The sequence below is a fragment of the Lynx canadensis genome, chromosome B3, assembly GCF_007474595.2.
Source record: "Lynx canadensis isolate LIC74 chromosome B3, mLynCan4.pri.v2, whole genome shotgun sequence".
Taxonomy (NCBI): domain Eukaryota; kingdom Metazoa; phylum Chordata; class Mammalia; order Carnivora; family Felidae; genus Lynx; species Lynx canadensis.
In genome coordinates, this window is record NC_044308.2 from 106,151,753 (window position 1) to 106,177,987 (window position 26,235).

At 43.0% G+C, this 26,235-nt stretch overlaps 1 protein-coding gene across 3 annotated transcripts in view; it reads left to right on the forward strand.

Annotated features, from left to right (window-relative positions):
- Nucleotides 1-26,235, forward strand: part of DAAM1 (dishevelled associated activator of morphogenesis 1) — a 176,019-nt gene that overhangs the window by 139,080 nt on the left and 10,704 nt on the right. For 2 of the 3 annotated variants that reach the window (XM_030319227.2, XM_030319226.1), the window contains 7 exons: nt 3,430-3,536; nt 11,061-11,145; nt 16,196-16,302; nt 18,086-18,174; nt 19,024-19,192; nt 23,318-23,425; nt 25,316-25,376. In XM_030319227.2, coding sequence (XP_030175087.1) covers nt 3,430-3,536; nt 11,061-11,145; nt 16,196-16,302; nt 18,086-18,174; nt 19,024-19,192; nt 23,318-23,425; nt 25,316-25,376 — 726 coding nt within the window. Of the gene's footprint in view, nt 1-2,277; nt 2,308-3,429; nt 3,537-11,060; nt 11,146-16,195; nt 16,303-18,085; nt 18,175-19,023; nt 19,193-23,317; nt 23,426-25,315; nt 25,377-26,235 lie in introns of all 3 variants that reach the window. The other variant, XM_030319228.1, reaches the window with a different exon arrangement.

Consider the following 26,235-nt stretch of genomic DNA (forward strand, 5'->3'; position numbering starts at 1 on the left):
AATCATCTGGAAAAATCAGACGTCCTGTTAGGTGATCCTATGGTGTTTGGCCCAAGCCAATTAGTGAATCATTTAAAGTTTCAAAAAGAATGTTAACTTATTTGAAAGAGGCCTGGAAGCATCATTATTTTTAACATGCCCATCTAATAAGCTTTGTGATTTTATTTTAAATGTGGTTAAAGGACTGTTAAAGAAGGGAAACCTTAAGGCTAACAGTAAACCATACTCTCCCATGGCATTCCTCATCATCACCTCTGCAAAGATAAGATGCATTACTTGGCTATTAACGGTCACTTACTTCTGCTGCTGGCAACAAACGGGAGATCTTGACCAGCTGTTCTTCAACTCAATTAAAAAGAGAGCAATAGGGGCGCCTGGGTGGCGCAGTCGGTTAAGCGTCCGACTTCAGCCAGGTCACGATCTCGCGGTCCGTGAGTTCGAGCCCCGCGTCAGGCTCTGGGCTGATGGCTCAGAGCCTGGAGCCTGCTTCCGATTCTGTGTCTCCCTCTCTCTCTGCCCCTCCCATTCATGCTCTGTCTCTCTCTGTCCCCAAAATAAATAAACATTAAAAAAAAAAAAAAAATTAAAAAAAAAAATAAAAAAAAAATAAAAAAAAATAAATAAAAAAAAATAAAAAGAGAGCAATAGGAGAAAAAAAATGGACTTGACCATCAGCTTGAAAGATAGTTGTATGATACCTTCCAAGTATTGAGCTCATAAATATGTATGAGGTACTGTGCACATTGCTTTTTTACATGAATTACCATGTTTAGTCGTCACAGTAATAATCCAGTTGTTAATTCCATTTTGCAGATAGTAAGGCTGAGCTACAAGCCTCACACCTAATTATTGATAGTTGCCTGATTCCATAGCCCACTATAGTCAAGGTCAGAAGTCTTAATTTTCTGACAGTGCAAACTTACGGAGAATAAGTTGCCAGAGAGCTTTGTAGAAGTTTCTTCTTTGAAGGCCAGACAGTAATAGCTGGATCTAAATTCAACTAGCAACTTGCCTCAGTAAGAGAGAAAAGTGGGATAAGATGACCTCACAGAGTTCACTTTGCCATAGTTCTTTCTGCCCTTGAAAGGAGAGGCTACTTTTACAGGGAAAGTGTCCTAAGGAGTTTGAGAGTAGAAAACCTGGCTGTTGCAACTGGGACAAAAGAAAACTGTGATGTCAGAGTAGAAGAAAAGTTTCTTGTGGTTATCAACTTATTTTTAAATGCCGTTCTAGAAAAGCAATCCCTCCTTGTGTGGGAGGAGCAAAAGGAGGACACATTTTGTTTCCCACTGGAAGAATGATGTGAAACAGCTCATCTGTGTAAAATTGGCCTTGGCAGTGCTGCCAGGGCCAATGAGGCCTTAAGGAATCTGCTGAGCAACTGCTGGTCGTGAAGCGGTTGGCCTGAGAGCTGGGGTGTGTTTTGCACCCTGAAGCTTTCTTCATTCCAGCATGGCAAAACCATGTAAAGAAGGCTGTAACTTTCTCTTAACATGTCAGTTACTTCTTCCTCTTTCTCTTCTTCACTCCAGATCTTGTCTGGAGTATTTCAGGAGGAGGCCGCAGGCCTTGTATCCTTGAACTTCCCTGAGGCAGTTGGGACAGGGCCACCAATGGCGGCACACAAACATGAATCACTTATTGTCTCTTAATTGCATGTTCGGTCTTTTTTCTCATACCTATCCATAGCACTGCCAGGCATTGTTTGGACTCTTGAGGGATACTGAGGGTTAATATTACTGACCTATGTTGCTGAACTTGTCTTTTGTCTTTTCTTAATCCTTCCTTATGACATAAGAAGACAGATTATTCCTGCCCCCATCCCCCCAAAACAGCATATTTTGCTGGTAGGACATGACCATAGGAGTAGTTTCCTCAATTTGATGGAATTGATGGATATTTTTCTGCTTCAAGTGAAAATTGTCATGTTGAATAAATGGAGCCCATTCCTCTTTCAAAGAGAGTGTGTTCCTTTCCCAACTTGGGTCTTTCTGGGGTGTTCTCAGTCCTTTCTTTTCCAAGTTTGATTTGCCGCCATTGGAAATGGTGCACAACACGTGTCCTCTACCCAGAATGCTTCGTACCGTGCCCTCATTGTATCTTCAGCCAGGCTCTCCCGTCTTCATCAACTCTCATTGCTCATCCTTGGGGCATAAATCCTCTCTTACCCTGTGTCACTGAGTTCCTTGACTGCTTTGACTTTCTCCCGTTTGTTGCTGTGATTTCTGAACTGCATGTATCTGATTTGCCTTTTCCATGCCTCTGCCATGGCTGTAGGATTTCTTTGTGAACAGTAACTCCAAGCAGGTAAGTGAGCAACTACCCAAACCTTGCTTAGTATAACTTCTTGGCTCACTGTAAGCTCAGAATGTCTTGGCCATCCTTTTTTTTTTTTTTTTTTTTTTTCCAGATAGTGTAATGCAATGCTTAGGTAATTCCACACTGGGTTTCAACTCTTAACTGATAATTAGCGGTGTGCTTGAAATCTCAGTATGACAGGAGACCGTTGAAGTTTGATCACCCAGTGCCTCTTACTATAAGCTCCATATTGTCTTTGTTTTTTCCCAAACTGTTAGTTCCAGAGCTCTTTGCTTACCTTACATATTTAAAATGCCATGATCCATGTTTAAAATTGATCCTGACCTCTAATAAAATCAAACTTGCTATTTATGAAGTTAGTCTGTATTTTCACCTTGATGCCCAGTTTACTCAAACAGTATTTTATATAGAATTTTTTTGTGCCTCTTCCACCATAAATTATGACTGGCCATCATTGCTTACAGCTTTTTGTACAGCGGCAGAGTATGGAAGTAGTGTTTTGTTGTTAATTCAAGTAATTGAACTAATGCCTTGAATTGCCCCCTCTCTGTTATCCATCAGGCTCCAGGGTAATGAAAGGTACCATCTGGGCTTGGGACCTTTCTGTTGCACATGAGGATGTTTGGGAGGATTTATTGTTTGGCTTTTTGAGTGCTCACGATGCAAATGGCTCCGGAGTGAATGGGCCCTGCAAATGGCCAGACTAGCAATGGCAAGCCTCAGCCGAGCTTGATTCATAGTGACAGTTCTTCTGTCTGCTATCCATAGGGATTTGGGGGACAAAAGGAGGGCACCACTCACTGATAATTTATGCACGCTTAGCATCTTCAACTTAGATGCACTTTGTTCTTCCAAAAATGCTTTTTCAAATGTGGGTGGTCAGCGTTTCTTATTATTTCCCTTTGTCAACTAGATTTTAGCCCTTCGTTTCAATTCTGCCACCTCCTTACACTCCCTCCCTCACCATCTCAGCTTTGCCTGTGTGTGTGTGTGTGTGTGTGTGTGTGTGTGTGTGTGTGTGTGTAAACAGAAAATATAAAGGAAAAGTGTGTGTCTGAAGTCAGAATGTCCCTGTTTGACTTTGATGGATTTCTTCCATGCTCTTTATAGAAAGAAGCAGATGCCATCGATGACACTCTGAGTTCCAAACTTAAAGTCAAAGAACTTTCGGTGATTGATGGTCGGAGAGCTCAGAATTGCAACATCCTTCTATCGAGGTATTGTTGAAGTTGAATAAACATTTTTGGTAGGACCAACTTTTCTCTCTGGTGGCTCCAAACCATGTGTTTGTGCTTGTTCTTATAATCGGACTCTGCCGAGATTCAGTTCTTTGGATTCTCTTCCGTCTGAGGTGAGGAGAATTCGTGGTGCTTACTTTCCCTGAGCAGAATGTATCAGAGCTGGTTGCCTACTTTCTTAGTTTAATTTCCACAGACTTCTAAAGTTAAAGAGTGGAACGTCCCAAATCAATGTTTTCTTTTGTTTTGTTTTCCCAGAGAGCCTGTAAAATGGATTTTACCTTTTTGTATATTTCCTGGCTTTAGAGGTATTTTGTGGGGTTTTTTTTGTTGTTGTTATTTATTTATTTATTATTTTTTTTATTATATGAAATTTATTGTCAAATTAGTTTCCATACAACACCCAGTGCTCACCCCAAAAGATGCCCTCTTCAATGCCCATCACCTACCCTCCCCTCCCTCCCACCCCCCATCAACCCTCAGTTTGTTTTCAGTTTTTAAGAGGTATTTTGATTAAGTAACATTGCCACAGAATCAGCAGCAACCATGAAAGCTCTTTGTTTTATTTTGCTTTTCGAAGTCACCTTTTTATACTTAGAGTTTATGTGATTTCATGCTCTTTTTGAGACATTTTTATGACTAAACAGATATGTAAATCTCAAGCCCCAGTGAAATGCTAATTTACCCATTTCAGCCCTGTTCAGAAATCTTTCTCATAATTAGTGAACCATCACGGCCTTGGAACTTGAAAAGAAGAAAGGAAATTTGGGAGGCTGAAATCTGCTTATAGCTTCAGGCACTGTGTCTGTCATCCCGGGCATTTCAAGTAGCTTTTCTGTATCTAATTTCTTCTTTTCTCTAAAAGGAACTTTTATGTCACGCAAAGATACCTAATGCTTTTGAGGTGAACGAAGATCTAAAGAATCCTGGGTTGGGGGGCATTAAGTATAAGTCCCATTGGTCACGTTCTGGAAAGAATGTCGTGTATGTGTTAAAGCTGGCACGAGGTGGCTGCTCTTTCAGGGAGCGCAGGGAGGGAGAGTAGCAGTCTATTTTTCAGATGATCTTACAGTGAGTTTCTTTTAACACAAAGTGCTGCTGCTTGGTTTACAGCACGGAGCTTGATTATTAGCCAGATATATATTACTTTAGGGAGCAAATGTTTCTTTTGGTAAAAAGAGAAACTGAAGCTTAGTGAGATCCCTGAATTTTAATACAACTAGGAAGGTAACATGAACCCTCCTGTTAGCATTTCATTTCTGCCTCTGGCTGGAAGCTATGTAAATGTCCAGGCCCTGTACTTAGCCCCCCTTTTTCTCCCTGAACACATGCTGATGAAGATACCAACGAAATAATCTGAAGGTCTACTTATTTCTCTTCTACAGTATCTATAATCTGTTTTGTTACAACTTCTTTTTATAAATAACATTCTTAATAGTGAAGTTAAATGAAAATTTGGGGAAAGGTTTTTTTTGTTTGTTTTTTTCCTAAAGCCTGGAATTTCTGCCTATATCTTGTGCTTTTGCAGCCTGGAGGAACACTTTTTAAACAACTTGACAAAGGGAGCTATCACTGAATTCCTATAGTATTTAAGTGCTCGTAGGAGCAAAATCTGTGACCTAGTTCCTCACAGATTATTCTCAGTACGAGATGTCAATGAGGGTCATAACACTAACACTAGCTATAGATTAGGTTCCAGTTCTTTCTGGCAAACTTCCCATCCCATTATTGAAGGAATTATTTCGTATTTGTGGTATATAATTCCCTTGTTACCTTAAAAGTGTCAGAGCCTAAGGTGACTTAGAACTTGAGCGTATCTAAACTCTCTCTGGAAGATAATTTTAAGAAATTGCCTTGTATCTGTTAAATTATCTATTAAAATCCAATTTAATGAATAAGTGTCATTATAACGAGCATAATTAAAAAGCATATTATACGTAACAAGGTAATTTTGAGTCCCAGTTGACCTTATGGTAATTAGACGTTATGGATCAGGTTCTAAAACGTTCTTTCCCACAGAGGATTCAGCCCCACATGCTTTTCTTTTCCGTGATCAATAGTTTTACTCTTGCCAGGAAAGCAGAGGACCGACCTGTAATGTGCTGTGTGGCAAAGGTAACAGAAATAAAGCAGATTGAGTTCTAATTTGGGTTGTATCTAGCTGTTTAACCAGTCAGTAGTTCACCTTGTTTTCATTCTCCCGTTTTCGCTGGCAACGCCTTACCACACGTGAAAGGAGCTAGGGGCGGAAAGGAAGGAAGAGATCTTAGAGTTACCACTTTGGAGCACTGACTTGCCTGGCACTATGTGGGGTGCCATAGAACGCACCACGACTTTAGGTAGCACTGCTACCTTTGAAAGCTTGTGGCTCTTTGGAGAAGAAAAACAACACCAGCAAGATGACTTGTGAACAGTTCAGGCCCGGACTGATCCAACCAGAAGGAGCCAGGAGCTGAGCCGAGTGAGGACACCGATGGGGCTCAGAAGAGAAAGTGGGTCTCAAAGGGTGATAGCAATTACATGGCATGGGGTCGAGAGGCAGTTCCAAGGAGGCGCACAGCAGAAGCCAAGGCACCGGGGGTGGAGGGGTGGGGGAGGTGCAGGGGGTCGATGCACAACTAATACAGAGAGCCCTGCAATTGTAGCAGTCATCAGTCATAACAAATGGGACTGGGCAAGAGAGCCTGTGATCCATGCCGCATGCCTTCGTTAAGGGTACCAGTCAGCCCAAGCTCCAGCCGCACCCTCCTCGTCTATAAAATGGAGATCGTGAAAGTGGTGGCCTTGCAGTAGGCCCTCTCGATGTGAGAGAGCTAGACCCAGCGCATGTGCAGTAGCAGCAGAGAACCTGCATGGAGTAGTTGCTGGTTTAGTGGCCTGTTAACGTGCCTGTGGGATCGGGAATTGGTGCAAATTGTTCAGGACGACACTTTGTTTTAAGAAGGTTTGAAGTTTGCCCTCTGCGGTTTGCAGGACAGGTTGGAAAGGGTGGCGACCTGGAGGCCACAGCGGCCGGCCACTAGATGGGTTCTCCCTTATGGCCAGGTGCGACCCCGCGAGAGAATTGAGAGACCGCCCTCAGCAGTACTTGGAGACGGTTTTGTGCACGTGGACGATGAACAGGAATGTTTCCAAGTTGATGTCAAGATTTCCTGCCTTTCCACACTTACTTTCTCCTTTTCTGCTGATTTCGTTCCCCAAGACTGGTGACCCTCTCCATTTCTTACCTTGCTGACAAGAAGTTTAATCCCCAGCAACACAGTCATCACACCAGATTCCACCATGAGATAAGCCTGTGACGCATTCCGTGGGGGATGTTTCATAAGCACATATGTCCGCAGCGCTTGGTTATCCTTAAACGCTCTTCCTTACTCCCACACCGCAGAAGTTAGCGGACCCTTTGGTCAGGCACCTGCCACAGCCCTGCCTGGAGTGGAGAAGTCAGTCTGGAGGAGGGCCCTCCCTGCCCCACAGGCTGAACAGGGAAAGGAAGTGAGGGCCCTTCACACCGGGCTTGCAGCCTCGGTGGCCAGGGTCACTTGCAGCTCCCGGAGGGGAGGCTGCCTGGAAGGTGTGAGTTTGAAGCAGAAGCTCCAGGCCACGAGGGACCCTGCCTTCCCAGACTGGAGACGAGAGTGGCGGAATGGACAGGACATTCCTTAAACTAAGAACGCTCACTTCAGGCCTGGGCAGGGTGAGCAACAACCTACTGGTTATCTATAGGTGACATGTGGCAATTTAAAATTCGCCCTGCTTTATTCCCTGAAACAGACTTCTCCCTTCCGAAATAAAGAAAGAAACTTGGAAGCTGGTTTATATTGCCAAATGAACCCACCTAAAATACACTTTTATGAAGTGTTCTGCCGTTCTTTTTTTTCCAGATGCTCACTTAACATGGCAGCCCGGGGTGCAGTAAAGCACAAAAAGCTACTTTAAAGTAGGGGGATTTGGCTTAAATCCACTGAAGCAGAGCTAAGGCTGATCTCGCCATCCATCCCTAACTTATTTTAATTACGCCTGGATGTTCCAATTCTCTTGGCAAATTTTTTAAATACTTGAGTGCAGCAAGGTAGACTTAAATACTGTTTTAAAATGGCCGATTTGTTTCCTGCCTTGTAAAGAAAGTTGAAGTGGATGTCTCAAACGTTGCCACCCTCCAGCACTCCAGAACACTGCCAAGCTTTAAAAGCAATTAAAACGTTAGGATTGGTAGGGTCCTTAAATTACAGAGATTAGCGACTCATTCTGTGGATGACAGATGATACTAAGAACCCGGGCAACCTACAGAACCATCCCAGAGGGCGGAGTACCCTCTCCCCTTTCCCCAAGGGTACAGTTTCTTTGTCTGCTCCAACAGGCCACGTGCAAGGCGGTATGTTGACAGGTAGATTTTCTTAAGTACTATCCATTAAAGTCTCAAGTCTCTTTGTGGGACACATAAAGAGAAACCAAAATTGTTATGAATTAGAGCTAGTGTTTAGTCCAGACAGCCTCTGGGGGTTGAGAAGCATAAATATATACAATTTCAAAAGCAAGGAGTTCTGCACTCCATATGGGGAGCTAATGAAATGCAAATCTGATACTTCAAGTATTGTTCTCACTCTGATTTTCAACTCCTTTTCTTTTAAATGTAAAACAGAAGGACTCAGCAGAACCACACCATAAAGTAGTTTCTTCAGCTCAGTGTGAAAAGGACACAGAACTAATTTATTTTTTTCTTATAAATGGAGCTTTTCTCATGATGCCTATAGATGTTTCCACGGCCGGTTGGTTTTCATTAGTGGCAGTTTCAACCTTCCTTAGCATTCCTCTCCCTTGGCCTTGCATGGCTGGACTGTGGTGTTCGCTCTTAACTGACTCATGAGCCTTTAGTGTTCTGGAACTGAGGGCTACCCAGAGCCTGTACGGTGATGCCAGCATTATGGTTTTTACCCTATCATATGTTTTACCCATGCCAACTTAGCTAGATTGTTCCAGTTAAAGTTTGAGGGTTTTCCATCATGATGTCCTGGTGAAAATGTTTGTGGGGCAATGATTGTCCCAAGAATGACTAACACAATCTAAAGAAGTCTGCCCAGGTCTAGGGAATTATGATGGCACCCTACCTCAAAGTAGGCGATAGAGTGGATCTCATTTTAGAACATGGGCAATTTTCTCCTGTTGCCTACATGCTATATTTGGATTTGAAAACATGAGATGAAAGAGAATGGTACTACTGGGGTACCTGAGTGGCTCAGTCGTTTAAGCTTCTGACTTCAGCTCAGGTCATTATCTCATAGTTTGTGAGTTTGAGCCCCACATTGGGTGCTACCAGCAGAGAGCCTTCTTCGATCCTCTATCCCTCTTTCTCTGCCCCTCCCCCCCCCCAAAAAAAAACACAGTACTAGTACAATAGGATTGACAAATTTGTTCCTTCCCTTTCCTACTTATTGGCACACGAAACAATATTCAGCATAAATAGCAGGATAGATGGTTTTAATGAGATCATGTCAAAATCTAGAGAAAAGGACAAGCCAAGTTGTCCAAAGTGAGGTGTGTGTTATCCAGCTCTACCCCCAGGGTTCTTTCCTCCTTCTGTGGCCTTTGTGTCCCGCCCCCTTCCCCACACTCATGCTGCCCCCTCGTTTATCTGTGAGAGTGGCAGTAGTCATGTGTGCTTTCATACCCATGTGTCTTGAGTGTTTCACTTACCATTTGATTCTCCCAAATGTTACAGCCACCTTTAAAACAAGAACCCTATCTTCTAATTCTTGTTTAACATTTCCGGGCCTAATGGATGTTGTGTACAGAGAGGAAACTCCAGTGAAATAATGGCTGTGGGAATGCTTGGGGAAGTGTTCGTAATAACCCTACTAAGCGCTGTGTGAGAATGTTTAGGTTACAGAAGTACTGCTGCTTTTTTGTCCCCAGTGTAGAAAAGTCTGTTGGAAAGTGAGACACCTAGTTTATGAGCTTTATCTATGGACAGGCAGTGCTTAGTGCTTTACATGCATTATTTCACTCCATAGATGAGAAAACTTAAGGCTTTTTTTTTTTTTTTCTGAGTTATTTAATTATTTATTTATTTTGAGAGAGAGAGAGAGAGAGAAAGGGCATGAGTAGTGGAGGGGCAAAAAGAGAGAATCCCAAGCAGGCTCTGCACTGTCAGTGCAGAGCCCAATGCAGGACTCGAACCCACAAACCGTGAGATCATGACCTGAGCCAAAACCAAGAGTAGGACACTTAACCAACTGAGCCACCCAGGCACCCTGAGAAAACTAAGGCTTAAGGAGAACTTGACCCGAGGTCACACTGGCCAGGAAGCGTCACACAGGACTGAGGCCCAGTCTGATGCCAAAGCTCCCGCCTTCAAATATTCCGTGTGAAGGCTTCATGTCTTGCTCTGTATTTGTGTGTTTATGTCTTCATCTCCAGGCCAAAATGTGATTTTTCTTGAAGATCATAGACTAGAGGAACAGACAAATAACGTTAATATGCCACTTTAATAGTAGCTTAATAAAGAAGTAAGATATTTTTAAGTAAGTCTGGATCTAATGCTTACAAATAGAACAAAAGAATGGCTCTATTTTTCTAGCTAATAATCTGGTTAAGATTCCCCCCCCCCCCCAGTTTAGACTATTGGTTGTGTCTAATAAAAACACATTTTTACAAGTACATTTTAACTTCATGACTTTCTTCATAGTCAACACTTGTTGTCCTGACATAATTAAGCCATAAGTTCTTAAATTAGTTAATCATATAAATTTATGGTGAACAGAAAACATATTTGTGGTTTTGCTTAAATTCTTCCCTATTAGATATTAACTAGATAAACAGATTTGTAAAAGGAATTGGGGATTGGGAATCAGGAGTTTCAAGTTTGTGTTAGGTACTGCCACTTTCCATATGTTTGACCTTGGGCAAATCAGCCATTCCGAGCCTCAGTTTGTCCCTCCGTTAAAAAAAAAAAAGAAAAAAATCATAGTTATTTTAAACCTCCAATGAAATATTATATGTGAAAACTCCTCAACCATGAAGTGCCTTACACATTCTATTCCATGTATTAACTATTCAACTTTTTGACAGTAACAGATTCCAACCTTTTTTAAATCCATTTTTAATCTGAAAGCAGACTTTGAACATTCCTGATGAATAGTCAAGAATTCAGTTTTCCTCTTCTGTCTAGAATTCATGGATGCTGTATATTAAAGAGATAAGTTGGATCTAGGTGTTTTCCCTATTTCTCATCCTCCGATCCCTTACATAAGGAAACTAAACAATAGAACATAACAGCTTTGTTCTCTTTGTCAGCAGAGCATTACAAAGTCCTGAAAGAATGTTAAAGCAGTTTCAAAATACTATTTTTAGGTGCAATATTGTCAGGAAATAAGCTTTCACTAAGAGATTTTGAGAAGAATGGTTCTTGAAAGTCAGCAGCTGGAGTAGCAAACTGAATGATCTTGCATTAAATTTTAATACCCGTGCCAATATTGTTAACAACAAGATAAAATACTCTTTCTCCAGGTTGAAATTGTCCAATGATGAAATCAAACGGGCAATTCTAACAATGGACGAGCAGGAAGATCTGCCCAAGGACATGTTGGAACAGGTGAGCTGCCAGACATATTTCAGAGCGTAAGCAACGACTGGCTTTCAGCAGGGAGTGGGATACTGAGAAAATCTGGTTGCCGCTGGTGGACAGTTTCCTCATCTCTGAACCAACGTTGAATGTGGCTCTCTTAGGAGATTTTATTCTCCCATTGCCCCTCAAAATGATGGGTGAGAAGGAAGGTCACGAGTTTGTCAAATGCCTGAGACCCACAATGCCAGATTCGGTCCCTCATGCTGCAAGTAAGGTATTATGCCTTCAGAGGTCATGCAAATCTACTAGCTTTTGGGAAGTGTTTGACAGGAGTATGGAGAATCTCACTCACATTATGAGGTCACAGACTGCTACGTAAACTGATTCATTATGGAATCCTTAATACAGTTTGTGTCTTGGCCTTGACTCACCATTCCTACACCACAGGAGCTACCGTTACACCCCCAGCTCTGTCACCTGCATCGAAATCAGTAGTGCTAGCCGTGGCCGGGCAAGCTGAATGTGGTGACTTCACGCTTTCCGTGCAGCCTTTCTATATCATGCTCTGTTATATGCAGCCATTCCAACTCGGTTACGTGTTTCTCTGCAGCTTTCTTCAGTTGTTACCCAAATGACAATGTTGTGGAACTAGCACATGCTTCCGGGGTTATTACCTGCTTCTTGGTCTAGACCTAAATTTTTCTGTGCTTTGTGGAGATAGCCTCCATGCTCTGAGAATGTTCTGTCTGCTTGTCTCATTGTCCATAGGACATAATCCTATTTTGAGTGATTTCAGTCAAGAGGTCCACGTCCCTTAGTGCCAGGTCCTCCAAAGGTTAACTGTGGATGCCGGTGATGGTGATGCCAGGCTGGACTGGGTGTCTCATCCGTAGGCAGACTCGGCTCCCAGAAGCAGAGGAAAAGTCTGTTTGCCGTTACTAACAGTGATCCTGGGTGGCATGGCCGCTCCGGGTGGAGTGCCTTTTCTGTCGTGTTCTCACTGGTGTCCTAAAATGCCTCAGACGCAGAGCAGGGAGTGATGGCTGAAGGGTCGCCACACCTCCGTGCACCAGCCCCACCTGAAACCTGCAACTGGAATTGTCCTGGGGAAGGCCTCACACTTGGCAGTGGAATAACTTTTCGTGCTGTCCTTTGTAATTTTTTTTTTTTTTTACATTTATTTCTTTTTGAGAGACAGAGCGTGAGCGGGGGAGGGGCAGAGAGAGAGGGAGACACAGAATCCGAAGCAGGTTCTAGGCTGTCAGCACAGAGCTTGATGCGGAGCTTGAACCCACGGACCATGAGATCATGACCTGAGCTAAAGTCGGACGCTTAACTGACTGAGCCACCCAGGTGCCCCCATGCTGTCCTTTTTGAGGTTTGACTTAGTTATCAATACTTAATAACCATATACCGAGCCTATTGGGATACTTTGTGTACAAATAGTTTAAAGGTGATTCCTAAACCAAAAATTAATTTTTAGAGCATTTAACAGCTTCTCTGCACATACTTTCTCTTCTTCTCTTTCTCCACCTAGCAAGAGTCTCCACCCAGAGGTGCAGCCCAGCTCCCCTCTGCCCCTCTCTGGCCCCCAGGTGACCCTGCATGCTAGTTGCCTGCATCAGAAGCTGCTCACACAGAGGGAAGAACCGTGCAGAAAACTGCTTTGGTCCTTAGGCCTTTAGCCCCTATTGACAAGGTCGTATGTTTAAAATTCCACAAGATCTGTTTACTGTGAAATTGCATCCAGCGAAATTCCTCCTTGAGGGAAGGGATTTCAAAATCTTGCCAAAAGGGCTTGCAGTGCAAATAGAATGTACTTCAAATAAATACAAGTAAGAAAATCAATGTACTGATGCAGAATCTGGCCAAGTGGGATACTTTTGACCTGGTCTCCCCCGATAATTCTGTGTGTGTCTTACTCTCTGGTCTTCTACCACGCTCTTTCTTCTCCTTCTCATTCTACTGTTCTTCCTCTGCTTCCTCGTCCTTCACACAGCACTTCTCCCAGACAAGCTCTGAAGCTAACATCGCTTTACTCTTAATTATGACTTGCATTTGAACCACATTCATTCCTTCCTTTCCTTTTTTAGCTGCTGAGCTCAGAACTCAGACGAGATTAATACAGTCTTTCTTGGAATACGTACCTTTCTCCTTATTCCCGGGTGTTCGTCTAACTCTTCATTCCTCTCTTAAAACTATCCACACACAGTCTGTCACTCGACTCTTCTTTGGGAAGGACTGAACCTTTAGCAGGTGCCTCTTAACAGTGTTCTGTACAAAAGAGAGCTAGTGGTTGTGTTATTGTGAACAGGGCTGTGGACTTTGCACAACCAATGCGTGTGTCACGGGGGGAGGGGGAATCCCTGACACTAGACCTGAGTTTCCTTGCCCAGTAGATAAAAATCCAAACTGAAGGGAAAAAACAAGTCTTTGTCTCTCTCTTCCTTCTCCCTTCTCCTTGTCTTACTACCTTCCTTCTGCCCTGAGGAAAAGCTAGAAGATACTTGTCCTGTCCACTGGCACCATTTGAACACAGGAACACAAATGCCTAGAAGCTATCAGGCCACCAGACCCATGAACGCACTGGCATCCGCATCCACTACATCCCACTAGGAAAGAGGGGGTGTCCCTGGGCTCTGCTCTGGCCCAGCCCTTTCTTCTGCTCAGGGACCCAGCCAGATCAGAGAACTGCCCTTCTCCTAGATCGTACGCCTTTCCCTCTTGACTCTTAACTTGTTCGTGTCTCAGCCCTCCACAAAACAGCTTTTAATACCACATTCCACGTAGCCACCATCCTCTCTCTTTCTCAATATAAGCAAAGTTCTTGAAAGCTTGTCCACACTCGCCTCCTGTTCACTCTTCCTCACCTCCCTAAAGCTGTTTTCACTAAGGACTCACCACCTCCTTATTGCCAAAGCCAGGAGGCACTTTGCAGTCCTTATCTTCCTTGATTTGTTGGTGGTGTGCAACACCAATGGCCACTTGCTCCATGATGAAATGCTTTTCTTTGGCATTTCATTGTCTCCTCTGAAGGTTCCTCCTCTTGTCCTCATTCCTCAAAAGCTGGCTTCTCTCCAGCCCTGCTTTGTTTCTCTTGGTGGTTCCCCTGGTTACCTCACTCCCATCCATGCATGTTACAACCAATATCAATGCTTTGTCTTTCAAATAGATCTCTTTAGGATGTCACACCCATTTGTCCACCTGCCTAGGAATCACTCTTGGTTCTCTTGCCAGTATTGCAAGCACTAAACTCACTTTCTCAAAACCCACCCTCTCTCCTCCAGCCATCTCTTCCTCGGTTTCCTGTTGCACTCCGTGTACTTTGTTGCCTAAGCCAAAAGTCTGGACCTCATCCTTTTGACCCTCTACCATAAACCATCCATCAGCAAGTCAGGCCAGTTGTATGCTATACACATATACCTGTATGCTATACAGGCCAGTCAACCCCCACCTAAATAGCTCTAGAATCTACTCACTATCCAATCCAGGCCTCTGCCCTCTCTCACCTGGACTACTACAGCAACAGTCTAATGCCAACCCCCTAATACTTTTGATCCTTTCTAGCTCTTTCTCCATTCTATGAGCATGGTGGTCTTTTTACAATGCAAATTCACTCTCCTACCTAAGATTTTAAGCTACACCCCAGTGCCCACATAAAGACTGAACTTCTTACAAGGTCCTTGCTGCTACCTGGCCTTGACCCCTGATGCCATTGCAGCTGTCCTTCTACTTGCATAAATGCTGTGCCACCCATGCCAGACCCTGCCACTTGATACGCACCCTGCCTGGAATATATTCACAACCGCATACCACTCACCTGGAGTTCTAGTTCTTTCTCTGCTGGTGGCATCCAGACTGACTGCCTTTTCTGAGGTCCCTTATTTAAATCCAACAAACTTTGGAAACCTACTAAATGAACCATCCAAATGCCAGCTTCAAGTTATGGGGAGGATCTTGGGGTTCAGAGGGTCAATGTCATTAAAAAAAATGTATATATCCAAGGGCATTTGATCCAGAAAATAGCACACATGGTCAGGGCTGTGGGTGTATATACATCTATTTGTAACTTTAAAGGAAATCAGACACAGAGTACTTTTTCAACTTTAAATATTATTGTTATTTCTTCCACATTCCATGCTCATTTATTCCTCCAAAATAAAATAATGGAATCAACAACTTCAAATCCTGATGTTTTTCTCATCCATCTTTTTTACATGGAACAAAAAATGAGATGGAATTAGATAAGCCAGAGAAAGAAACAAAATTGAATGGAAAATACACATAGAATTACTCATTCTAGCATGATGTAATAGAAAAAAGCATTGAGCTGGCAGTCAAGAGACCTAAGTTCTATTTCTGACGAATACGTGAATTTTCTTTGTAATCCTGGGTAAGTGGTTTAATCTCTCTGGACCTCAGTTTTATCATCCACTTGATGAGAGCATTGAATCTCCGAAGTCCCTCTAATGGTCTATGCAAAGCAGATACTGCTACAGGGCTTACACAATCTGATTTGAGAGACAGTATAGAACAGAAAGGTGCCATAAACGAATCTTATACCAATAAGTAAAAAAAGGAAAGTGTTTTGAATATTTGAATAATATTTCATTGAAATATTATTGACATACATCACTATAAATTTAAAGTGTATAGCATAATAGTTTGACACTTACAAATGTGAAATGATTATCATAATACGTTTAGCATCTGTCATGTCCTATAGATACAATAAAAAAGGAAAAAAAGAAAAACATTTCTTCCTTGTAATGAGGATGCTTAGAATTGACCTTCCTAACAACTTCCCTATATGTTATACAGCAGCGTTAGCTATCATCATGCTGTACATTCTATCCCTAGAACTTAATGTATCTGGTAACTGGAAGTTGGTACCTTTGAACCACCTAACTGGAAAGATTTAATCACGTAGCATATCTTAACAATGACCCGGAAGTAGCACTTCTAAATGAAACCAAAGTTACAGTCTTGTCTTAGGGCCAATTAACGGAAAGAGTGAAAAATTACTGCAATAATTCCGTTATAAACTTCAGTTCTAATACTTGTGTGTACTTTTTAGCTCTTGAAATTTGTTCCCGAAAAAAGTGACATTGACCTATTGGAGGAACATAAACATGAACTGGATCGCATGGCCAAGGCTGACAGGTTCCTTTTTGAGATGAGCCGGTGAGTTTGGAAATGCATAAAATGTGAACATGCCCTCTACCTTTCTAAGGAAGTTAAACTTTCAATCCTGGTTGAATTATTTGGGCCAATAACCTGGCTTAACTTGAAGCCTTTTTAAATTGCAAAATCTTCTGAAGCCTGAGTTGTGTGGAATTTGTTTTGTTCATGTGAGTTCTTGCCCATGGGCGAACCAGGGTTAGGGCTTCTTCACAATTACCTCTATTTCTGGACCTAAACAGGTCATAACTTTTCCTGGTTCCTGTCGGGGTTATTCTCTTTACCACTTTGACTTCTTGGAATCGTATCTCACTCTTCTCTGTACCTCAGCATCTCAAAAAATAGACTCAGCAATGTCGACCTAGAGCCCACATTACTGAACAGCTAGGGTCTGCATGTCAAATCCTGACCCATGCAGACATCTCTAATCAATCATGGCATACTTCCCGTGAAGCCTTGGCAAGCATTTTCAACCCCTCTCCAGAAAGCCCAGAGGCAGCCACTGCTTCATAATTTTGTTTGGCATGTGAGCTGAATCTCTTTGCCATCCCCGGCCTGGAAATTTGATTCTGCATTAGACAAGGACCAGTGGTCCTGAGACTCTCAGTCACCCCCAGGGCAGCACTCTTCCCCTGAATATCAAAGGCCTACGAGTGTAGCTCAGGTGAACATATCTCTCGCTGTACGTTTCTACCATATCCAGAATTATTTTGTTGTTTGTCCATCCCAACTTGTCATTTTGTATATATACTACTGTAGGACAAAGGATGGTTTTAGAATTTTGACAAGTGGGCCCAGCAACCCTGTGTATCATCAGTAAGTAGATGGTCACTTGCGTAGCTGCCATTTTGTCATTGTCTAGCTCTGTGCATGCATCGTCCCACTTGATCCTCTCATCTGCCCTGCCAAGAGGGCTGGTAAGTAGGGAGGTATTCTCTTCCATCTAATGGAGGAGTTAAGTTACCTGCCAAAGGTCACCTAATAAGAGGAGAACCTGGACTGCAAACCCAGGTCTGCCTGATTATATGGTATCATTTTGGAGGAGGGGCTACTGAACTGAAGTTTCCACTAGAGAGCAGGTAAGGCAGTGGTTTGGTTTCAGAAGACCTTGGCAAGAATGCTCTGCCCTCGCCCCTCAGCAGCAGCAACCTATCTTACTGATGACCAGGCCGCTTTGCACCCTCTTATCTTTGGTCACCAGTTGCCATCTTGAAGGCACAGCCTGCCAGCCCTGAGGGGAGCAGATAGGGAGCTAACTGTAAAGAAAGAGGAAGGTTTGGGGACATGAGTGGGGAGATGAGGAGAGAATGCCGGAGACAAGTTTTACTCCACAGCTTTGCCAAAGGCAAACTTTGTGGAAAGTTAAGTATAGGAGAGACACAGGAAACAGCCCCTTAACGTGCAGCAGAATGGGGAGGTTTTGCATTCTCATTCCTTTTTATCTCTTCTGTCTTCACAAGAGCTGCTGGGCCTCTGAGGAAAGGGAGGTGGCAACTCTCCTTTTCTTTTAGCAGTTGCCTGACCTGGTTAGAGCTAAGGACCCTGCTGCCATTGCCCAAATACCTCCTGTTGGTCAGAGGGAAATGGGCTTTTCAGGCGAAGTGACCTCATTTCCTGTCCAGCAGGGGAATTGTGCAGGCTTGTGTGTGTGTGTGTGTGTGTGTGTGTGTGTGTGTGTGTGTGAGTGTTGGGGGGGTGGTGCTCGAAGGCACCTCCACCTCCGTATCCATTAAGTGAACATAGATATATTAAGTAGATGTTCATTAGTCCATGCTTGCTCTTACAGCATCAATCATTACCAGCAAAGACTGCAATCGCTGTACTTCAAAAAGAAGTTTGCAGAGCGTGTGGCAGAAGTGAAACCTAAAGTAGAAGGTAAAGTCAGGCCTCCAGATTGAAAGTGATGTTCATCTTAAGTGCCCATTTGCAACTGCAACCCAAGTGCAGGTAGTAAACAGGATCCCTTGGGTGATTTTTTTTTTTTTTTCTTAAAATCTTTTGAAATCGTGATAAGTAATTACTTAATGTCTGCCCTTGGCCCTGTGGCCCAGCCTGGGTTCTGGAGCCCACAGCACATCTCCTGAGCTCCTCTGTAGAATCAGGCTTTTAACATCCTGGATGTTGGTGAGAACGTATCTGACCGCTACTAGCATTAAACCTGTAGCCAGCTTTATTGCAATGGTGCCTTACTAGATATTCTAAGGGAAGATTTGAGGCTATTAAGTTTTTAAGTGTTTGAAAAAATGGGCATCTGAAGAACACAGCTACAGAATGCAGGCTGGACTCAGGACCCTGCTCAAGCCCCAGTCCCTGAGGACACCTGCAAGCTATAACATGAAACACATTTGGCCAGTTTTTCTGTCAATAGAATTGATCAGTTATCCTCTCAGTCTTACTCATACCAGGCAAGAAAGTGTTTGCAGAGGAATGTGGGAAATGCAATCACTGTCTCATATATCCCTGCTTACAGTTGATGAGCCAGTCAAGAAAAGGACTAAGAAAGGATAGGCTTGTGCGGCTGTGGGTCTCTTGAGCAACGTGAGCTGGCTCTCCCTGTCCCCTTGCTCTTTGCTTCTAGGTTAGGTGTTTTGTAAGTGCTCCCTGGTAGTCTAGTGACCCAGGCTTACATCGTCCGTGTCTGCTCCCAAGTGTGTGGATTTAGGCTGGGTGTCCCTGGAAAGTCCTGGTGGTAGTAGTTGTGTTTATGTGTGCTTTGTTTTGAAGCAATTCGTTCTGGCTCAGAAGAGGTGTTTAGGAGCAACGCCCTGAAGCAGTTGCTAGAAGTGGTTTTGGCATTTGGAAATTACATGAATAAAGGCCAAAGAGGCAATGCGTATGGATTCAAGATATCCAGCCTAAACAAGATTGCTGACACAAAATCTAGTATTGACAAGTAAGTATGGTATCTTCCAACACTTGGAGGATCCAGGAGCTTAGGTCAGGACCCCTCTGGGCCTCCTGGGCCTCCCTGATCCTGCAGCCTCTGGTTTGCTGGTCTCCTGCTCATGCTCTTTCCTTCTCTCCAAGAGAGAAGTGACCTCTCTCCTCTCACAGTTATAAATATCCCTAAATTCCCATTGGGCCAATGATCCTTCATCCATTTTCAGGCCCCAGGGATATCAGCTAGTCTAAGTTTTGGGGTTTTCTTGGGTAAACTTTTTGTTATAGTATAATACACTAAGGACAAGTCCACCGGTCTTAAATTTCACAAATTGGACACCTCTGTATAACTAGTCCCCAGAACAAGAAACAGAATGTGACCCACATGCTGCTGGTCTCCTCATGACCTCTCCCAGTCACAACCCCTCCGCAGAGAACTGTGTTCTAGGGGAAAAGAGAAAACTGACAGCCGATGATGGGAAGCTTGTTGGGCTTTTAGGGTATGTCTTCCTTTATACATTGACGCTAGCGGCTATAAAAACTGATGGGGTCTAAGTGCATTTTGGCTGTTGGTATTAAGCCTCTGCTCCCAAGACTCCTCAGAATGCTTCCTAGAAAGTGTAAAAGTGAACAGATTCTTGTTAGAAACACTGAGAGGTGGAAATGCTCTGGTGTCATTAACAGGATCGTTAGGCATAGTAACACCAGTTTCCCTGAGAGCCCTGTTTCTCTAAGGCTCTTACTGACTTCAAAGCAACTTGCCCAATTGTCTCTAAGGGAAACTTCTCTGCATCCAAATTCGTTTTAAAAATAGGCTGTTCGGGGCGCCTGGGTGGCGCAGTCGGTTAAGCGTCCGACTTCAGCCAGGTCACGATCTCGCGGTCCGTGAGTTCGAGCCCCGCGTCGGGCTCTGGGCTGATGGCTCAGAGCCTGGAGCCTGTTTCCGATTCTGTGTCTCCCTCTCTCTCTGCCCCTCCCCCGTTCATGCTGTGTCTCTCTCTGTCCCAAAAATAAATAAATGTTGAAAAAAAAAATTTTTTTTTAAAAATAGGCTGTTCATCCTAATTATTCCTAACTAGCAAGGGCTTTTTACTCTATATTTTCTATAAGGTTAGTGATGCATAGCATTATGGCAACCCTGAATCCATCCTATAAAGAAATAAGCAGGGTGGGGAAGCCTGGGTGGCTCAGTCGGTTAAACATCTGTCTCTTGGTTTTGGCTCAGGTCATGATCTCATGGTTCTTGAGTTTGGCCCCGCTTCAGGCTCTGTGATGGCAGCACGAAGCCTGCTTTGGGGATTCTTTTTCTTCCTCTCTCTGAGCCCCCCACCCTCACCCCCTCCACTCACACTTGCTCTCTTTCAAATAAATAAACTTTAAAAAAAGAAATAAGCAGTGAGTGTGTTAAGTTGTAGGGCTAAACCTTATTTTTTGCATCATGTAGAGATAGATTAACAAAGGGCAGCTGTTCTATCACCACCTTATTTTTAATGTGAGCACTTGATCCTTCCAGAGCACTTTCATATTTGATTGTGTGAAGTGCACGGGCCAAGTGCTACATTGCCTACTGTCAGATAAAGAAACTGAGGCAATGTCAAGTGGCTCATTTAGTCTGCCTAAGATCACAAGCAAGGTATTTGGTCTCACAGGTATTTGACACCTGTCCTATTGTCCCCACCTCTACTCTAACAACAGATGGATCTTATTTGTAGGTTGTAGTAGGTAACTGCAACATCTCACCTGCATATAAGCAGCAGTCACCTTTTTTCTTTTTTTCTTTTCTTTTTTTTTTTTTTATTTTATTTTATTTTAGAGAGTCCATGCAAGCAGTGGGGTGGTGAGGGGAAGAGAGGGAGAGGGAGGAAGGGAAGGAGCAAATCGTAAGCAGGCTCAGTGCAAAGCCCAACATGGGGCTCGATCCCACAACCCTTGGGATCATGACCTGAACCAAACTGTAGAATCGGATGCTTCACTGACTGAGCCACCCAGGCACCCAAGAGCAGTCACCTTTTTTGAGGAAGGGTGTTCTCTTCAACTGGGCTTGTAAGTTGGAGAGGAAAGAGACCTTTACCACCATTTAGGTCTTCTCTCTCTCTCCCCCCCCCACCCTCCCCTAATACCTTCTGCCATTACCTATCAGCCATTACTGATAACCTGGCACTTACTATGTGATTATCTGCTTATCGAAGTTACTACAGAATTTATCTAATACACAAGCCTTTTCAAAACAATAAATTAAAAATATTTCTGTTCTTTTTTTCCCTCTTCTTCCTGTGAATATTTGGTCCCTGGAAATAGTACCAGTGTCTTCTAAACCCTTAGTGCCTAAGCACAGTGCCTTGTTTATAAGCAGTCACTCATTAAATGTCAGTTGAATCTTATCAAACTGCACAAGGGTGGGACAGTGCGCATGAGGGACACATTGACTCTGCATTAAAGGCTTGTTTCCAGTTATACCAGCGAAAAATCAAATGTGTGGCTGTTGAGTTGTTTTCATTCTTTAAGAACTTACATTCAGTCGAATTAGGTGTTACTTGGATAGCACACAAATGTGAGTGCTCTGATCTAGGTTGAAGTCTTTCTACATGAAGAAAAGTATATATGGTTAATTAAGTTCCCTCCGAATCACAAAGCATCTCTGTGAAACAGTGAAGAGAAATGGCTCCGCTCTGTCTCGTGACAGTCGCTGGGATTTTACTTCCTCACACAGCAGGCACATGGGCTGATGCTCAGCTTCTGGGAGCAGCAGAATTGAAGTGGAAGGATACCAGCTCAGTGTCTGCAAAGGAAATGGCCAGAATATTAGCCACCAATTTACTTGGCTGAGCTATTGTTTTCTAATTATTTCTTGAGAGCAAGAAAAATAGAAAAAAAAATTTTTTCACGTGTGGGTCAGTTGACTCGGAGGAATGGGATTGCCTTGGCGTCTATGAAGATGCAAGGGTAACCATAAGTGGAAAGCATTTCGTTGTTGTTGGAAAGGAGATGGTTTGACAACTCTGCTTCATGGTAGTTGGGGGTGGATGGGACTGTTGGGATGTAGCATCGTGAGTTAACAAATTGCCTACAAATTACGGACATGTTTTTAAAGAATTACATTTGTGTCCTCCTGATTATGGTAACTTTCAGTAGACTAGTGGTTCTTGATCCTGGCTCTTAGAATTACCAGGGAGTTTTTAAAAATACCCATGCCTGGCCCCACCTCATTCCAGTGAAATGAATCTCAGGTTGGCCCAGGCATCCAGGGCCCAGGTGACTGTAATGTGCATTGGAGTCAGGGACAACAGGACCAGACTGCTACAGCTTTGCCTAACAGACAGTGTTATCAGACATCCACTTTTTCAACCCAGGTCAGTCAGGGTTCAGTGCTGTCACCACCAAAGAGGGAGCTGGGTCGTACAGTTAGGAGGTCAAGTGTTGCTAAAATTAGGAAATGGATTTTTGGCTGCAAAGATATCATAGCCATGATGGCACAGTCCTGGTCCATTTCCAGGACCAGCCCTAAAGCAGGAGGCCTTCTAACTTCCTGAACGTCCTTTGCTGCAACAGCAAAACAATCGAGTCAGAAGGGAAAAAAGCTAACAAAGTGAGTCAGAGGATTGGGGGGTGGGGGGGCAGAGGGAGGGAGTTATCGAAGAGTTGAAAAAGCTTAAATGAAAATTATCAATAAATTCTTATCAGTGAGTTGCTGCTCTGTACTTTGAGATTTGAAAAATAGCTATCCTTTTCAGTGAATTAAACATCCCTCCGTCCCCACCCTGGCTGGCCCCATCCCGTTGTCATGAACCTCAGGCACACCTTGTCTTTGGGAGGATGCGCTGTGAAGCTATGTCCCCACTGGCAGTGGTTCCAATTCATTTCTGTCATCCAGATTTTGAAGGATGTTTCTTATGAGCCAAAGTAGTAATTCTTATCCCCTTCCCTTTTAGAAGAGATATGCTTCCTTTCATCGTAAGTTATGTAAATCCCATGTAGGCCCTCCCCTTATCCCCTTCTCTTGAGAATCCCTGCCTTAAAGGAATCTCCAAATTTTAAAATGAATGCAGGAGTATAGCATTCTTGCAGGTTCAGCCACTTGGATATGCAAATCATATGCAGATATTAACCATGTTTAATACTTTTTCCTCCTTTATTGTAGGAATATTACACTTCTGCACTATCTCATAACCATTGTGGAAAATAAATACCCCAAGGTCCTCAATCTAAATGAAGAACTGCGGGACATTCCTCAAGCAGCAAAAGTAAAGTAAGTATTTCCCGTGAATTGTTTCAGTCTTTTAAATCACTTGGACTGTGCTTTAGCCATTGAGGTGGTCAGCTGGCATCGCGTGAAGAGGGTCCTTCTGTTTGCTTTCCCCTGAGTAGCATATGAAGTAAAGTTTGAATCCTATCCAAGTCACTGAAATAAGTTACATACTTTTGAATATATATGTATATATATGAATACACACACACACACACACACATACATGTTTTGTATTTCCTTTGGATTACTCCTGCATGCAATTTTTAACTGCCAGGAAACCCAATTTTCTGGGTTATTAAGAGTATAAGAAAGGAATACAGTTTCACTAGTACTTTTAAAAGGTAGTTCTGTTACATACAGGTAGGAGCACTCTTAGTTAATGAGGAAACATGGCTAAGCAAATAGAACGTAAATGTCAGGGCGTTGCTAGTAATTTTCACATGTGCACACACTCTCAGAAACCAAGGCAGCCTTTTAATGGAAAGCAGTCTTTATGCAAATGAAGAAACTAAAAATAAAATGGAAAGTTGCCAAACTTTCACCACAGACTTCACACCACTTTTCAGAGACTGAAGAGCAGGCAGTTTTCCTTGTTGTTCTTCCCTCCTGCTTTTGGCCCTTTAAAAAAAAATAAATGCACAGGGGCGCCTGGGTGGCTCAGGCAGTTAAGCATCCAACTCTTGACTCCGGCTCAGGTCATGATCTCGCAGTTCATGGGTTTGAGCCCCACGTCAGGCTCTATGCTGAGAGCACAGAGCCTGCTTCGGATTCTTTCTCTCCCTCTCTCTCTGCCCTTTCCCTGCTTGTGCTGTCTCTCTCTGTCTCTCTCTCTCTCTCAAAATAAATGTACTTAAAAGAATTAAAAAAATAGGGGTGCCTGGTGGCTCAGTCGGTTAAGTGTGCGACTTCAGCTCAGGTCATGATCTCGCGGTTTATGGGTTTGATCCCTGCATGGTGCTCTGTGCTGACAACTCAGAGCCTGGAGCTGCTTTGGATTTTGTGCCTCCCTCTCTCTCTGCCCCCTCCTGCTTGTGCTCACGCTCTCTCTCTCTCTCTCTCTCTCTCTCTCAAAAATAAACATAAAAAATTTTAATAAAAAGAATTAAAAAATAAATGTGTGTGTGTATTTAAAACTATCTTTTGCAGTGAATTTGAAAAGTATGATGAAGAGTAGGTTAATTTTTTTCCCTCTTTTTGTAGACTTTGGTAGAAATGTGAGACATGAAATTAAAATGTTAAAGTAAATGACATTTTGGTGAATTTGCTTACATCTGAATTATCCACAAGATTTATGTTATAATCTCTGAGGTTTAAAAGCCTTCAGATAGAAAGTTTTATGGGAGAAATCCAGGAAACTTTTTCTATAAAAAGAGACAATGAGATCTAGTTAGTACAACTTGAAGAAATACCATTGTTGATTGAAATTTAAGCCATCACCTTGTAATACTCACATTACCAGAGCTTCAGTGAAAAGCAGTGCCCTAATTATGAAGAATACAATGTGAGCATGATTGTGGATAAGGCGGTTTCTTTTACTTGTTCGAAAGGAGCTACGTATGGCAAAATATTTATTTCTACATGTGATAATTGGCCTAAGTGAGATTTTTGTGAAATTGAAACATGAATTATTTTTGTAGAGATGACAGGCATTTCTGCTCTTTTTAATCTATAAAATGTACCTACTGGCTGTGGAAAACAAAAACCATAAGTCCATGTTTAAATTGCTTAAGTTTAAAATTTTATCTTCCTGTGAGATCTGAGCATGGAAGGGAATTTTGAACATTGAAAATACACTAGGGTGGACTTCCAAGCATGAGATATGTGACCCCATTATTTATTTAATACATACAAGTCGCATGTTGGTTACTAAAATGTTGCTATTTACAACAGCATGACTGAGCTGGACAAAGAAATAAGTACCTTGAGAAGTGGCTTGAAAGCAGTAGAGATGGTAAGTACGTGTTTCTTCTGATTCCCAGTCTCGCCGCTGCTGCGAGTGCTGATGATATCCGGCATGGTGGTCTGCCCAGCATAAACATTTACTGATTAAAAAAAAAAAAAAAAAGGAAAAGGAAAACAACAGCAGCAACGAGGAAGCAAAGGCTGGCTGTGTTACCCTGGCGACTCAGCTGCAGGATGTCCTGGGGTGTCACCGGAGCAGGAACTGGGAAGCTAGGGTCACACTGATTTCCTACCTGTAAAGCAGGACTCATTAAAGTGGGTTTGGCCAGATAAGGATACCCTCAGTGTCCATGTTCTGTTAACAAGTGATGTTCAGAAAATGGGTGATGGGCATTGGGGAGGGCTCTTGTTGGGATGAGCACTGGGTGTTTGTATGTAAGCAATGAATCATGGGAATCTACCCCCAAAACCAAGAGCACACTGTATACACTATATGTTAGCCAACTTGACAATAAATTGTATTAAAAAAAAAAATAAATAAGGAAAGGAGGCATCAAAGGGAGGGAAGAAGTTAATGGTCATTTTTGCAGACTACCACACTATAACAAAAGCCTTGAAAATGTGTGTCACTATAAAACCAGTGATGGTATTTGTAAGGATTGTTCTGAGCATGTGATTAAAGACATGCCAAAGGAAAACAAAACAAAAACAAGTGAGTGATGTTCACTCTCAGTAGAGCAGTGGAACACCTCTCTTGTGTTGAAGTTGGTCCTTTGGGGAGTATTTATTGAGTAGACACTTGGGCGAACGGTCCGTTTTCTAGACGAGGGGTCACGATGATTCCGACTCCTTCCCTCCGGGTGTTGAAATGGCCAAGAGCAGTGAGTCCAGCTAACGTTCACAGTTAC